This window comes from Ovis aries, chromosome 3 (assembly GCF_016772045.2).
Source record: "Ovis aries strain OAR_USU_Benz2616 breed Rambouillet chromosome 3, ARS-UI_Ramb_v3.0, whole genome shotgun sequence".
Classification (NCBI taxonomy): domain Eukaryota; kingdom Metazoa; phylum Chordata; class Mammalia; order Artiodactyla; family Bovidae; genus Ovis; species Ovis aries.
This window is the reverse complement of record NC_056056.1, coordinates 113,937,527-113,951,520: the sequence shown is the minus strand read 5'-3', so window position 1 is coordinate 113,951,520 and position 13,994 is coordinate 113,937,527. Positions and strand designations below refer to the sequence as shown.

At 38.0% G+C, this 13,994-nt stretch overlaps 1 protein-coding gene across 15 annotated transcripts in view; it reads right to left on the bottom strand.

Annotated features, from left to right (window-relative positions):
* NAV3 (neuron navigator 3) overlaps positions 1 to 13,994 on the bottom strand; it is an 892,975-nt gene that overhangs the window by 200,128 nt on the left and 678,853 nt on the right. For all 15 annotated transcript variants that reach the window (XM_060412470.1, XM_060412471.1, XM_004006210.5 and 12 more), the window contains one exon: positions 5,406 to 6,435. In XM_060412470.1, coding sequence (XP_060268453.1) covers positions 5,406 to 6,435 — 1,030 coding nt within the window. The remainder of the gene's footprint in view (positions 1 to 5,405; positions 6,436 to 13,994) is intronic.

The window sequence follows — 13,994 nt, the reverse complement described above, 5'->3', positions numbered from 1 at the left end:
GGATACATGAATGAATGTCCTAAAGAGTAGATATGGTTTCATTTTGTAAACATTTTAAAGTTGTTTATATTTCAACTAAACTTTACCATTTATAGGAATAAAAGACTTCTGACTTTTTCTTATTCCATTGTACATTTTTGGCAGTGTTTCTATTCCTCTGTAGTGGGCGAGTCTAAGCCATGATGATGGTGTTTCACTCAATTTTTATTTGGTTCCTATTGTGGGAGGCTTGTCTTGAGCAATTATGCTATCAAATAAAAATAGACAAGACTCTTGTTTTTCAATGAGTTTATGTTATAGTTGGAGGTGGCTGAATTCACTCTTGTCAATAAGTAAACCAGCAACAAAAAAAAAACAGTGGATGGTGATAAACTATGAACAAAACACAAGAGGACAATATAGCATACAATTCTGGCAAGAGGCATTGCGAGTGTTCCTTCAGATTAGATAGCTGAAGATAGACTGTGTTAATAAGCACCATGTAAGTAGAGCTCTGATGAAAAGGAGCCTGCTCTGATCCAGGAGCAACTCCTTACATGCAGAGAGACTATCTATGACAAAGTCCCCAAAGCAGGACAAGTGAGTTTGCTGAGAACAGAAGGAATGCAGGGATGCAGGGACTGTCATTTAAGGGCTAGATAGAGGCGAGATGGTGGCCAGATTGTGTAGGAACTTGTAGGGCTTGGTAAGAAGCTTGGGTTTTACTACATGTAATGGAAAGCCAACAGATGGTATATGAATTTAAATGACATAAAATTTATTCTTTTAGAAGATTAGAGTCCCTGTTGTGTGAAGGATATTACTGGAAAGAGCCAACAGGAAATGCTAGAAGACTCACTGGAAACTAGGTGAAAATTGGTGGTACCATGTCTTGCCCCAGGGGAAGTAGGGTGGGAATAGAAAGAAATGTACAACTAAGGGATGTTTTAGAGAAAGAGACAATAGGACTAGCTGAAAATAAGACATGTTGGGAGGGAATGACTGAAAGAGAAAAACGAAGTATGGATTCATTCTAAATTTTCTTCCTAGTTTCCCAATGAAGTCATCATGGATTCTAATCTCTAGTTTCTAGCAGTTTTGGTTACTAGCATTTACATATTACTTAGCAATTTGCCTGTTATTTTTTCCATCATGCTTTGATTGTAAAAATGTTAAGTTTGGATGACGCCATAACATTCTTCCTTCTACCTGCCAAATTCTAACTCATCTTTTAAGTCTTATCTGTTCTTTCACCTTTTCTTTAGCATACATTGACTCCACCCTCACACAAGAGTCAGGACAACTCTTCTACATTATTTGTTATACATATTTCCATGAGAACAATGATTTTTTTAAGTTCTTGATTAAATTCTTATCATTATCACCAATATACTGAACCCCCACAGAACAGAGACTTTTTTACTCTTTGTAACTTTTATAACACAGTATTTTCAGAATGAGTAATGAGTACATAAAAGGAAAAAAAAAAACGTTGGTGATTTTCTTTTACTTAAACTATGGAAACTGGTCACTGTATCACTTAAGAATCTTCAGTAGTCACCTTAACACTTAAAAAGACAGCTTAATCCATTCATACAGGTCTAAATATTGGAAACTTCTTACAGTGAATTCAAATCTTTTACAATTTTTCATCTTGATTTTAGTCCTATCCACACATTAAATGGATAAGGTATGCCAAATTCAGAACTACTTTTATCACACTGTAGTGATAAATGAGCTTCAGGACCTTAATACAGAATATCCTTGCACTATACAGGAGTACATCTAATATAAAATTCATTAACTTCTAAAACTCAACATTATATTTATAGGACATTGAACATTCAATTTGCAGTAAAGAATATTATGAAGCAAATATAAAGTCCCCAAAGGAATAATTAATAATCAGCATGACCTAGAAGTAGACTGAGAACAAGGAAACGTATACATGACCCATCAATCTTCTCATTATATAAAGGCTATTTAATTTCCTTTAAATATCAAATAGATGCATGTTTATACATATAGATATATATACATACATAAATATGTGTTTTAAACTTATTCTACTTAAAAGCAGTAAAGTATTTCCCATTATAAATGAATTCTGATGGAGATATCTGCAAATCTGCTATTGACATTTTCCCAGCCAGAATTTCCCTAGTAACAATATCTCCTATTTCTACACGTACAGAAAGAACTGCAAAGCAAAGGAGAGCACACTAGAGATTCAGGCGTATATGGGTTCAAAGGCAAACTCCTGCTAGCCCTGTGACTTTAAGGGATTATCATTATTCTGCCTTGAAATTGCTGCTTCTTCATCCCTGTAAAATGCTGTTATATCCCTTTGTCATGGGTTTATGACACAGTTTAAATGAAAAAAAAAAGAATATAAATTTTGTATAGAGACTTGCATTAAGTAAGCACTCAACAAACACCATTATAAAATAGTACATTAAATTACTATTATCTTTTCAAATGATTAGCAACGCTAGGAAAATTTTCCAAGAAAATTTGTAAATGGTGTTGGAGTAGTCAGAGTTGAAAAGACATTGGGGTCACAAAAGCCGTATGATGTGACTCTACTACTTTCACTGACCGTTACGAAGCTTGAATACTGTCTACTCTAAGATGATTTATATTATCATTAATAAAACTATTCTGAACTTATAAAACACTTCAAGCAACCTTTGCCTCATATGTAGACTATGATATGACATTTCTGATTCAATGGTTTTATTTGTTTTCAATTACTTTAAATTACTGAAAATAAAACACAGAATTAATGACAGTTATAAGCAATTTATTCTGAATCTGGCTCCGTGCTTAAGTCTTTACACAAGATTGTCCTAATTTAATTTTTAAAACAACCAAATGAGGTAGATATCCGACCACACTTTACAGTTTCTACAGGTTAGAAACTGAAGTCTGGGGAAGGTCATTTACAATGTGGTAGGTACTGTTCTTAGCCCTGTATAAGGATCAACTCATTTAACCTTCAAATTGCCTTATGAGGAAGCTTCTATTATTACTACCTCTATTTTACAGATTATAAACACTGAGGTCCAGAGTCTTTAAATGTATTACACAAAGTCACATGATCAATAAATGACGTCATCAAGATTTCAACCCAGGGAACCTGGCTCTTGGGGCTACTGTCTCAATAATACAAGGTGCTATTTCTGAACCTTGGCAGAACACACAGACTTGACAGCCTGAAATCCTAGCTACTTGGCTATATTACCTCAGGTTTATAGTCTCCATTTTAAAGAGTGCAAACAGAAACTGAAAGAGGCTGGGGAATTTGGCAAAGTCACACAGCTGATTCACACTTTAACCTCTAAACTATGCTGCTTCCGCTTTTAAATAGCAAAGGCTATACTTTCAAATGGAAATCACTAAATCTGTACCCACTGGATATGTTATTGCAAACAACCCAAAACATCTGCTGCTACTTACAGAAAGAAGCTTGCTAAATTGGTGGGTATGTCCTTTCTGCTTAGATTTATACTTTCTTGTTGAAATTCATCTGTGGTGATTTGAAATGAGGGACATTTTTACGGAATATACTTGAGAGCCACAAGTGTGCTGAGTGTGGCATATTTCAAACGTTATAATTTCTTCTTATGTTGTTGAAATGTGGATTATGATTCTAACATCTTAATTTTTTTTTTTTTTTTTTTTGGTCAGGTAGGGTCTCTGGAGTTAAAAGGATCTGCTGACTGCCGCTGTAATGAGGGTGAGGCAGGCATGACCTAGAGCGGTCCCACTCAGCCACTGGTCTGCAGCCCAGTGTGCCCCTCCCCCGGCCCCATATAAAAAGAGTCTGAATTCCGACCGAGGGAAGATGGGTTTTGAGACACTAGTCTGCCATCTTCTTGGTCTGCTGCTAAGTCACGTCAGTCGTGTCCGACTCCGTGTGACCCCATAGACGGCAGCCCACCAGGCTCCCGTCCCTGGGATCCTCCAGGCAAGAACACTGGAGTGGGTTGCCATTTCCTTCTCCAAATGCATGAAAGCTAGCTTTCTGATTAAACTCATTATTCCTTGACCTAGCGACCCGTCTCTGGATTTACTGCCCTGCCTTGCAGCGAGCAGAGTGAGCTTGGGCTCCATGACACCATATGATTTGAATACAACAGTTTTAAATGGATCATTGTTATTAGTCAGAAGAGCAGACTTAAATAAGGTAAGCTAAGATCTGAAATTCGGTAACTAAACATTTGTTTGGATGAGTACATAAATCTCTGGTGCGGGGTGGAGGGGGTGGGGATCACTTAAAGCACTTAAGTTTTTCAGGGAGGGAAAACAAAGCATTTACAATTATTTTCTTTACTTAAAAACTCATATATGCAATACATTTAATAAAATTTGAAACATTATAATCTTGATCATTTCCTATTTGTAGTAAATGCTACATCCTATTTTTCCTGTAGATAAACTATACAGCTGCCAAAATCATAGGCATTATTCCTCTCCAGTAACCTTTTCACTGAATAGACAGGGAATGAAAATGGTGACACAGCAACACTGAAATTTCTAACTGATTAAAACTTACCACAAAACAACAGGCAAAACGTATTCTTTTTAGAGCTGTATACTAGGATTTATATTTGAAAATATAGCATGTGCTATATATTTTAATACATGAAAATTAAAATATAAACAAAAAGTTAATGAAGTATACATATAATAATTGCATAGATCATTATCTGTACCTAGAAACACAGGCTTAGCTGTGGAAAGTTAATATACATTTTATGTTGGGAAAACAATGCCTTATAAACAACATATAACGAACATGTACAAGGTGCTGGAACATATAATAAGCATCTTATATGCATTATGCCTGCTATTCTTCCCAACTCAGCCAGTTAGATACTATTCCTCTTTGACGCTTGAAAATAATGAGATTAAGGATATTAAATTCATTGTCCAAAGGCATATAGCTGCTAAGTGGCAGACCTGGCTATCAAATCTACATATGCCTGATTCTAGAACCTGCACCCTTAACCATTAGGGTCTACTTTCTCCCATGGGTGAAATATCCCTAACATCCATAAAAAAAATAATTATTTTAAATAACTAATAAAATTATTTTGAATGACTAATAGTAAGAGGACCAAGAAAAAAGTCACGGCACCTGGGTTCTATTTTGCCTTGAACAACGAGTAGGTTCACTTTCAAAGGCCTCCATTTCTTGAGTAGAGAGGGGAAGAAAAGGGGGAGAGGGGAAGGACAAGAGGACTAGCAGACTGGATACGGGAGATTTTCTCTTAAAATGTGTCACTGTGGGCCTCTAACTTCAGGATGAGCCACTGTTCCACAACGACTATGTGAAATAGGACTCTGCAACCTTCCTCAGGACACTCTGAGTAAGCAGACATGTCACTGTTTAAAGCTGTGGAGAAGAGAGGCCGCCTTACCTATAGATGAATGGAGCCACAGTGGCGGTATTTGGGTGGCTGTGTTGCTGCTGCTGAGGGAGTTGGACAGCACCATTTCCCATGCTCTGCCCACTGCCTTGCACCACTAAACCAACAGAGGAACCCGCCAGAGAAGCATGGCTGGTTTCCCTTCCTTCCAAGGGAGCAGGGCAACTGGATGTGCTTGCTTTCTCAGTGGTTATGGGCTTAGGGAAGGACTGGGAAGGGCTTCCCTTGGTAGTCCTGAATTTTTCAGACTCTTTGCTTGCTGAGTTGCCAGGTGAAACAGTCTGCTTTGCTGTTGGCACCTTTGAGCCCGGCTTTGGAATTCCACTGGAAGAGGGGATTAAGCTTTCCTTCTTGGCTGCTATCGTCTTGCTACCCTTTGGAATTAAGCTTGCAATTTTAGAGGTCTTTTTTGGAGCCATATCCATCATCTGATCTTTCTCGTCCTTGACCAGCTTTTCAGTACAAACTTTACTTTTGTCCCTGTTCTTTTCCTCTTTTTCCTTTGGCTGTAGCAAAGACTTTTTATTGCTGAGATTTTTGCTTCCAGCTTTTGGAGGGGCTAATTTCGGTGACACTTTGGGGCTGCTGTTTGTTGAGCCACCGCTATTGAGACCACTGTTCAAACCTTCCATTTCACCAGATTCAGAAAAGGCATCGTCTTCCTTCACACCATCACTGGGTCCTGAACTGGCCAACTGTGGGGGGCGTAAAGCAGTCCGGGCATTGACCAGCTTGAATTTCTCAAGCATGGATTTCTGTCCTGAGGGAGCTGTTTTGACCCCTTCTGAGGCAGGGGGCTTCAGTCTGTCTGCAGACGGTGTGGGAGAGGTGGCTGGGCTTGCCTGCTTCACGGTGAGCATGGTGGAGGTGGCACTGTGCTTGGCATTCATGGACTTGCTGCGCCATGGCTTGCTGGTGCTCGGGGAAGGGATGGCTGAGGCAGGGGGCTGCTGCCCTGCAGTTCCGGGAGGCTGCATGTTACCATTTACCCCTGAAGATGGTTGAGGTCCTTTGGAGGAATCTGGACATGGTTAAGAACAAACATTTTTAAAAGGCTGATTAGTTTTTGATCATTTATATCAAGCTACTTTTTGAGGGCTATAAGAAAATAAGGCCTATTGTCATATAAGTACTTACAGTACACTAGTGTTAACTTACTTTCCACTCAGCAATCTCATTATGATACGAATTTTTATATGACTATTACAACACTGATGAATGCTAGATTAAAAGTCTTAAAAAGCTAAACCAAAAAAAAGATTTTATAATATCATATAGAAGAAAAAAATGAGATTGGAGTTAAGAGATCTCAGCATAAATTTGAGAACTATATAGCATTTAAGAACCATATAATTCTGGTCATGTTATTTACCTGAAGTTTCATCTACCATAAATACCTCCCTCTTCCATCCTCTTTTTCTGAGAAATGGAGTGATAAAAAATTAAATTATCCATTTATGTAAAAAAGGCAACAGTTATACTGTTAACATACTAGATATTGTCAAATTAATGCAAAGTTGTCTTGATGAAATGTCCAAAGGAAATAGTTTACTAAAGAATCTTTTAATAATATTCCAGGATTGGAGTCCATTAAACCAATTAAATATTAATAAATATAAAACTACAATGCTTTCACTTTTCAATGTTTTCTTCAAGGGTATCAAAATGCATGATAAAAAACATGTAATTAAGTCAACTGGTATAGAATACTTGTCTTACCTATTTTTCAGAAGAAAAATGTACATAAAAAGTTAATAAAGAAGTTAGAGACATGAAAAGAGGTTAAATTGCTTATCGAATTTTTGTATGAGTTAGGTTTTCTTTTTTAATAAATATGCCTAAAATAATATAGTAGATTTGTGACGTTTATATTAATAAAAACAACTGTATAGAGAAATGTGGGCTTCACTGGTGGCTCAGCAATAAAACATCCACCTGCAATACAGGAGATGCAGCAGCAACCGTAGGTTCGATCCCTGGGTTGGGAAGATCCCCTGGAGAAGGAATCAGCATTCCACTCCAGTATCCTTGCCTGGAAAACCCACGGACGTAGGAGCCTGGCAGGCTATAGTCCGTGGGGTCACAAGAGTCAGATATGATTTAGTGACTAAAACAACAACAACAAATAGACAACTATTTTATATTGAATTAGTACACCAACATTGACTCCTAATTCTCACTAAGTTTCCTACAATTCCACATTTTAACTATAAAAATTGGTGTAATTCTGTGTTTAAAAATGCTTCACTAAAATGTAGTAGTTCACTGATAACCCAAAACACTTACATGGTATATTTAAATTTGAAAGCATAGGACAATACATTGATTTTTTTTTTTAACAGTATTTAAAGTCTGTTATTGTGTCCATTTCTAGAATATTTGTAAGGCTCCATTTGGTTTATAGTAAGATATAACAAATAGTAAGATATTCTTAAACAGTAGAAGTATCTGACTAATTCCAGACAAACAAGATTCAAATGTCCAGTGTCTCAGATACCTTCAGTCTCTGTGAATGGATTTCAGTTCTTTACTTGTATCTGTTTTAAGTATGAAGTGAAGTGAAGTGAAGTCGCTAAGTCGTGTCTGACTCTTTGCGACCCCATGGACTGTAGCCTACCAGGCTCCTCCCTCCATGGAATTCTCCAGGCAAGAGTACTGGAGTGGGGTGCCATTGCCTTCTCTGGTTTTAAGTATAGGTTATTCCAAATTTACCTCACTTACAGATTCCTTTCAGAAACTGTTAACATTTCATTGTAATCTGAGTCATTCTCGGTAGCAGACAGAGTACACTGATTACCTACAGTTAGAAATGCCTATCAAACATTTCTTCAGAACAGCTCCTACTTATTGGTCAGGTCTCACTTTCACCTCACTTCCTCTGCAAAAAAAACACAAAAACATCATTTCCACCCTCACCTCTGCTCTCCCTAGCATCAAGTCTGGGTTAGGTGACAACTCTTGTGTGCTAACTCAATCATATCCAACTCTTTGCCACCCCATGGACTGTAGCCCTCCAGGCTCCTTTATCCACGGAATTTTCCAGGCAAGAATGGAGTGGGTTGCCATTCCTACACGAGGGGATCTTCCCGACCCAGGTATCGAACCTACACCTCTTGAGTCTCCTGCTTTGGCAGGTATTTTCTTTACCGCTACATCACCTGGAAAGCCCCTACCATAGTTTTTTATTTCTCTTAGTATAGCCATTATAACTTCACTGTAATTGTCTGTTTCTTCTATTACATCTATATATATGGTCCATGAAAGCAAAGACCATATATTATGGTCTATATTATGCATAGTTCTATACTGTGTACACAGTACCTTCTATGTGTAGGACACTAAGTATCTGACATTCATTAATTCAATCTTTCCAACAACTGCAAGAAATTTTCATCATTAACCTCATTTTGCATGTGAAGAAACTGAAGCACAATGAGGTTAAATAACCTGGCCAACATTACAAAATTTGTAAGTGACAAGTTTGAGATCTGAATTTAGCTTGGGGTTCTAAGTTAATTCTGTCAACGACTATGTCATAATATTTTCAAATGTATGTAGTGCTAAATACAATTTTACACTTTCTGAAAGTGGTAAGGAATAACACTGTTCCTGGACTCTGGAAACACAGAAGATAGTCAATGTCAAACTAATGCTTGAATAGAATTGCAAAATGAACTTTATTTCTTGATTACCTGGGTTCAACTGGAAACTAAGAATACACCCAAGCAAGATGAATTTTCTCAAGTTCAGTGACTTGTGTACATGCCTGTGAATTTCACAGAGTGAACTTACTATTTCAGTGATTTTTGTCAACATCTATGGCTCTATTTTGACTATCTACAGAAATATTAATCAGTGCTATTTAGTTCCTACAATCTCTAGGACATGAATCTAGGCACAACAGCTGTTAAAGTTTACTGAGTAGCTATATTGTGCAAAGTCCTAGATGCCCCAAGACACAAACTGATCAGAGGAAAGAAATTGGATTCACAAAAGATGAATGGCATATACTAAGTGTTAAATGAGCAGCAGGTGGGAAGGAAAATGGAAAAGTTCAGAAGTGTACCAAGGGCTATACAATATTAAATAAGATCAAGACAAATGAGCTAAGGGAGATACAAAGACATTCATGGCAAGAGGAATATAGGATTTTTAGAGAAAACTATGTGAAAATTCATATTTACTTTTAAATAACATGCACATATTCATATTGGGATTCAGAGTTGGAGAGAAACAAAGTACCCCCAAAATGAAAGCATAGTCTGCTGTATTATTGTTTATAGGAACATAATGGCCTCATATTGAGTTTATCTTCACTTTCTTACATTGATTCCAAAAGTTATTTGCAATATTTGTTATTCTAGAATGAAAATATTATTAATGATTATTACAAACATAACAATGCCTATTAGCTACTACCATTTTATTGAAGGTTCTTTATATTTTCTCACATTAGCATTCACAACAACCTGATGAGATGAGAAGGGTTACTATCTGTTTTTTCGGGCTTTTTTTTTTTTACGTACAATTTTATAATTACTTTGCCTATCTTTTTTGGGGGAAGGGCTTCTATTTCTAATACACACTTGTATAAGCCAAGGGTTTGAGGATCCAAACAACTCATTCAGTGGTACACAACTAGTTAGTAATTATTGTGTGGCTAGAATTGATCCCACATGTGTGATTCCAGTTCCCAGGTAGTGCTCGTGGTAAAGAACCCACCTGCCAATGCAGGAGATATAAGAGACATGGGTTTGATTCCTGTGTTAGGAAGACCTCCCCAGGAGAAGAGAATGGCAACCCACTCCAGTATTCTTGCCTGGAGAATCCCATGGACAGAGGAGCCTGGCGGGCTACAGTCCATGGCGTCACAAAGAGTCGGACAACACTGAAGCGACAGCCTGTGTGATTCTAGAGCCAAAGCTCTGTTGTTGCTATACGATGTGTGACATTCTAAGTGTGAGATGGAAGGGTCTCAGACTTCAGTGTGTGCTTCAGTCACTGGGGATCCTACTGAATGCCCATCACTTGTGCTTTAGCAGATCTGTAGGAGGCCCTGAGATCCTGCATTTCTAACAAGCTACCATGTGATGCCAACGCTGCTGGTACAGACCGTGCTTTGAGTAATAGAGTTTGAACAGATTGGGAAATCAGGGCAACTGCTGAAATTGTCAGCTTTAAAAGAATTGTTTCTTATGATAGTGTCCAAATTAGCTAAATTCATTAAACTTTCCACACCTATGCAGCATTAATCTTGTTTACTCTGTGAACTTCTGGAACCTTGGCCAGTTCAACCTTCCCCCAGACGCTTGGCAGTTTGTGGTAAGGGACCACTAAAAGCAAAAGAAGCCTATCAGATTTTCCTAATGTCTTTTATTTCATCATTTTAGCACATATGTAGTGTGTATCTTCTGTTTCTGCAATCAGGTTAAGAAGTCAGGGGATTCCTCTGCTGCCCACCTGGGATTTTTGGTGAAGATGAGAGGAGAGGGTCAAAAAAGGACCAGTCAGGATGCTCTTTAAGAGTGCTAATGTTAGCTAGATAGACTGCTATCACTGTTCAAGTAGAGGGGAAATTCAACATCATCACGGTTGAACATGAGACAGGAGGGACTCCAAATTATGACATCTATATCCAGCCCACAGTCTCAGTCATACAACAGCTGTGCAATTGTCCTCAGATGAGTACACACAGAGACGACACTTCTCTGAGCTCAACTCTCAGTCTGCCCCCGTCTCGACACAGTTGCAATGAGGTGCTTCAGGTTTCATGAAGAGCACAATTCATAGGTCACTGTGCATCCAGGGAACATTAGCATAATGAGTGTGTCTGGGCTTCTCACAAAAAGGGCTGCAGAACAATCGCCACTGAAATGACAGCCTTTCAGCTCTGGCAGAGTAGGGGCCGCCACACATCCTGCTCTCCGTTCCATTTACATCTTCGGGAGTAAGCAGCCTAGATACATTTCTGAGTGTTGTTAACTCAGCTTCTATGAATGGCTAGCTGGGTATGGGGAAAAGCACAGCTATGTACAGCGCAAATCTAAAGGCATTCCTGCAACAAACTTGTAGCCTGTGTTTGCAGGGGCTCCTCTCTGCCTGTAACTCTTCCTTGTCTCTGATCTCCAAAGAGAAAGGTGCTTGTACTCCTGTTCTCTTCCTTCCCTTCTCCACCACCACCAATTCCATTACAACCAATAACCAATTATTTAGTAACGGCTTACTTTCTCCAGATACTTTGATATATGGTATCACTCTGAGAGCTCTAATGACACGCCTCGTTTACATTCATAATAACCTACGATATAATTATGATTTCTACTATTATATAATGAGAAAACTGAAGCTCAGAGAAAGCAACTTGCTCCAAATCATACATACAGTAAAATTTAGAAGAGAGACTCAAAATTGGAAACGAGGCTTATGTGACTCCAAAATTTGGAAGATTTTGATACTCTCTTCTTTCCATATGTCCGTGGCCCACCCAGAAAATCTGCCAGTACGGTTCTCCAGAAAGTCATGCTTGTCACAACAGTGAAGGGAATCAGATAACTCCTTGAAGTGTGGGTTCCTTCTTCCTCAACAAATAGAGGAGAATATACATGGGGAGGATATCATACAAGATACTATTCAGCTAGCCATATACTATCTCTTGGGACATCCTACTGACACCATCCCTCTGAGCTGATATTAAAGAAGATTTTAATTCTTGCTCAGAAAACAGCTAAATCCACAGTTAATTTTTAGTTAGTTCATACTGAAAAAAAAAAAACAACTTTGATGACCTGGGAAAAATGCCAATCTGTTCTAAAATTACTACACGGAGGTAAATGTGGCAGTCACAACAGGCATATGGGAAGTTTAGATAAAGACGATTCTCTGGGGAAATTTGGCGGGTCAGCTTCAGAGCTTAGAGGCGTGCTGCCAACAGTGCTGCTAGCCAACAGTGCTGCTAGCCGAGAAACGGACCAGGGAGCACCCTCAGTTATCTCTCTCTTCTTCCTCACTCAGCACTATGCTGTTCAGATGCAAACAAACCAGTTTCAAGTTACAAAGTAAGGACAAAGAGCGTGTGTACTCACTCACTCAGTCATGTCCGACTCTTTGCGACCCCATGGACTGTAGCCCCCTCCTCTGCCCATGGGATTTTTCAGGCAAGAATACTGAAGTGGGTTGCCATTTCTTCCTCCAGGAGATCTTCCCAACCCAGGGATCAAACCCACATACCCTGCATTGGCAGGTGGGTTCTTTACCACTGGGTCACCTTGGAAGCCCAATGACAAAGTAACAACCACCAAAAAATAACAACAGCACCTCCCTTTTTAAAGTAGTCACTGTCTAGCCAGCATTGTGGTCAGTGACATGTATGGTCCCTACTAAATATTCAGATCACTGTGGAAGGGAGGAAATGATTGATCAATGTAGTCATGGTAATTAGCTTGGTAAATAATTAGATTCTCATTTTGTAATAATATACCAAAATACTTTGAACATTTTGAAAGTTAAAAAAAAAGGAGCATTCAGATTTAAATATAGCTTGTTATCAACTGGCCCTGGTTTACCTCACCACACTGTCTCCCATAAATGATAGTTGTCAAAATGCCTCAATCATCAGTTTTATGATGACTCAACAGAAACATGGAATGCTGTTACAGGGATTGTAGAGGCTCTGTCCATTCTGCACGTGTAGATATTGTGCCATATTTAAGGTGAGAGTGCTGCTTTGTGGACTACTGCAAGATTTAGGGAAGCTTCAGTTCACCAGCCAGATTCTTGAAACATACCTAATTTATGTATAAGGATGTATAATATGTGTACACCTCAATATGTGAGCATGTATACATAGAAAACAACATATTTAATTGTCTATTTAATCGTATCACTTGATCTGTGTACTTAATTACATTACCTCATAAAAATCCCCAAGATTAACCTGAAGTTGTCATGTCATTATAGGTTTATATAATAATTAAGGAAATAAAGCAAAAAGTCATGGCAGAATACATAAATCACCAGTAAAGGGACATAATAAGTAAAATATATTTGCATTGCATTGAAAAGAAAATAAAAGTTCATTTTTTGTCTTATAGCAATTTCAGAGTAATTTTTAAAAAATACTTAAGAACTAGATAACGGTGTTTAAAAAAACCATGAATAATACAACAATTACATTAAACCTATAATTTAAAAAATATCAATTTTGCTAAATTCTCTGTATCAAATCTACCAAATCTATATTGAATGTAAGGGAAAGAAAACACCTCCACACCAGAAGCTACTTCATTAGAATCTAGGAAAACAGAAAACAGATCTCTTTTGGAGATGTGCAGGTACCATGTAAGAATCACATGGGAGAAATATAAAGAGACAGGAGCATGCCCTATGCTGCTGTGGCATGTTTCTTAGCAACACAGAAAAACATCTCTCTGCTAAGAAACTCTGTCAAGTAATATGTGTTCACGGATCATAATTCAGAAAGTGAATTCCAAATAGAGCCAGGAATATTTACATTCATGATAACACTAAACTGTTAAGCTGCTTTCATATTTATCATGTCAACTTTATAAAACAATTGTTAAG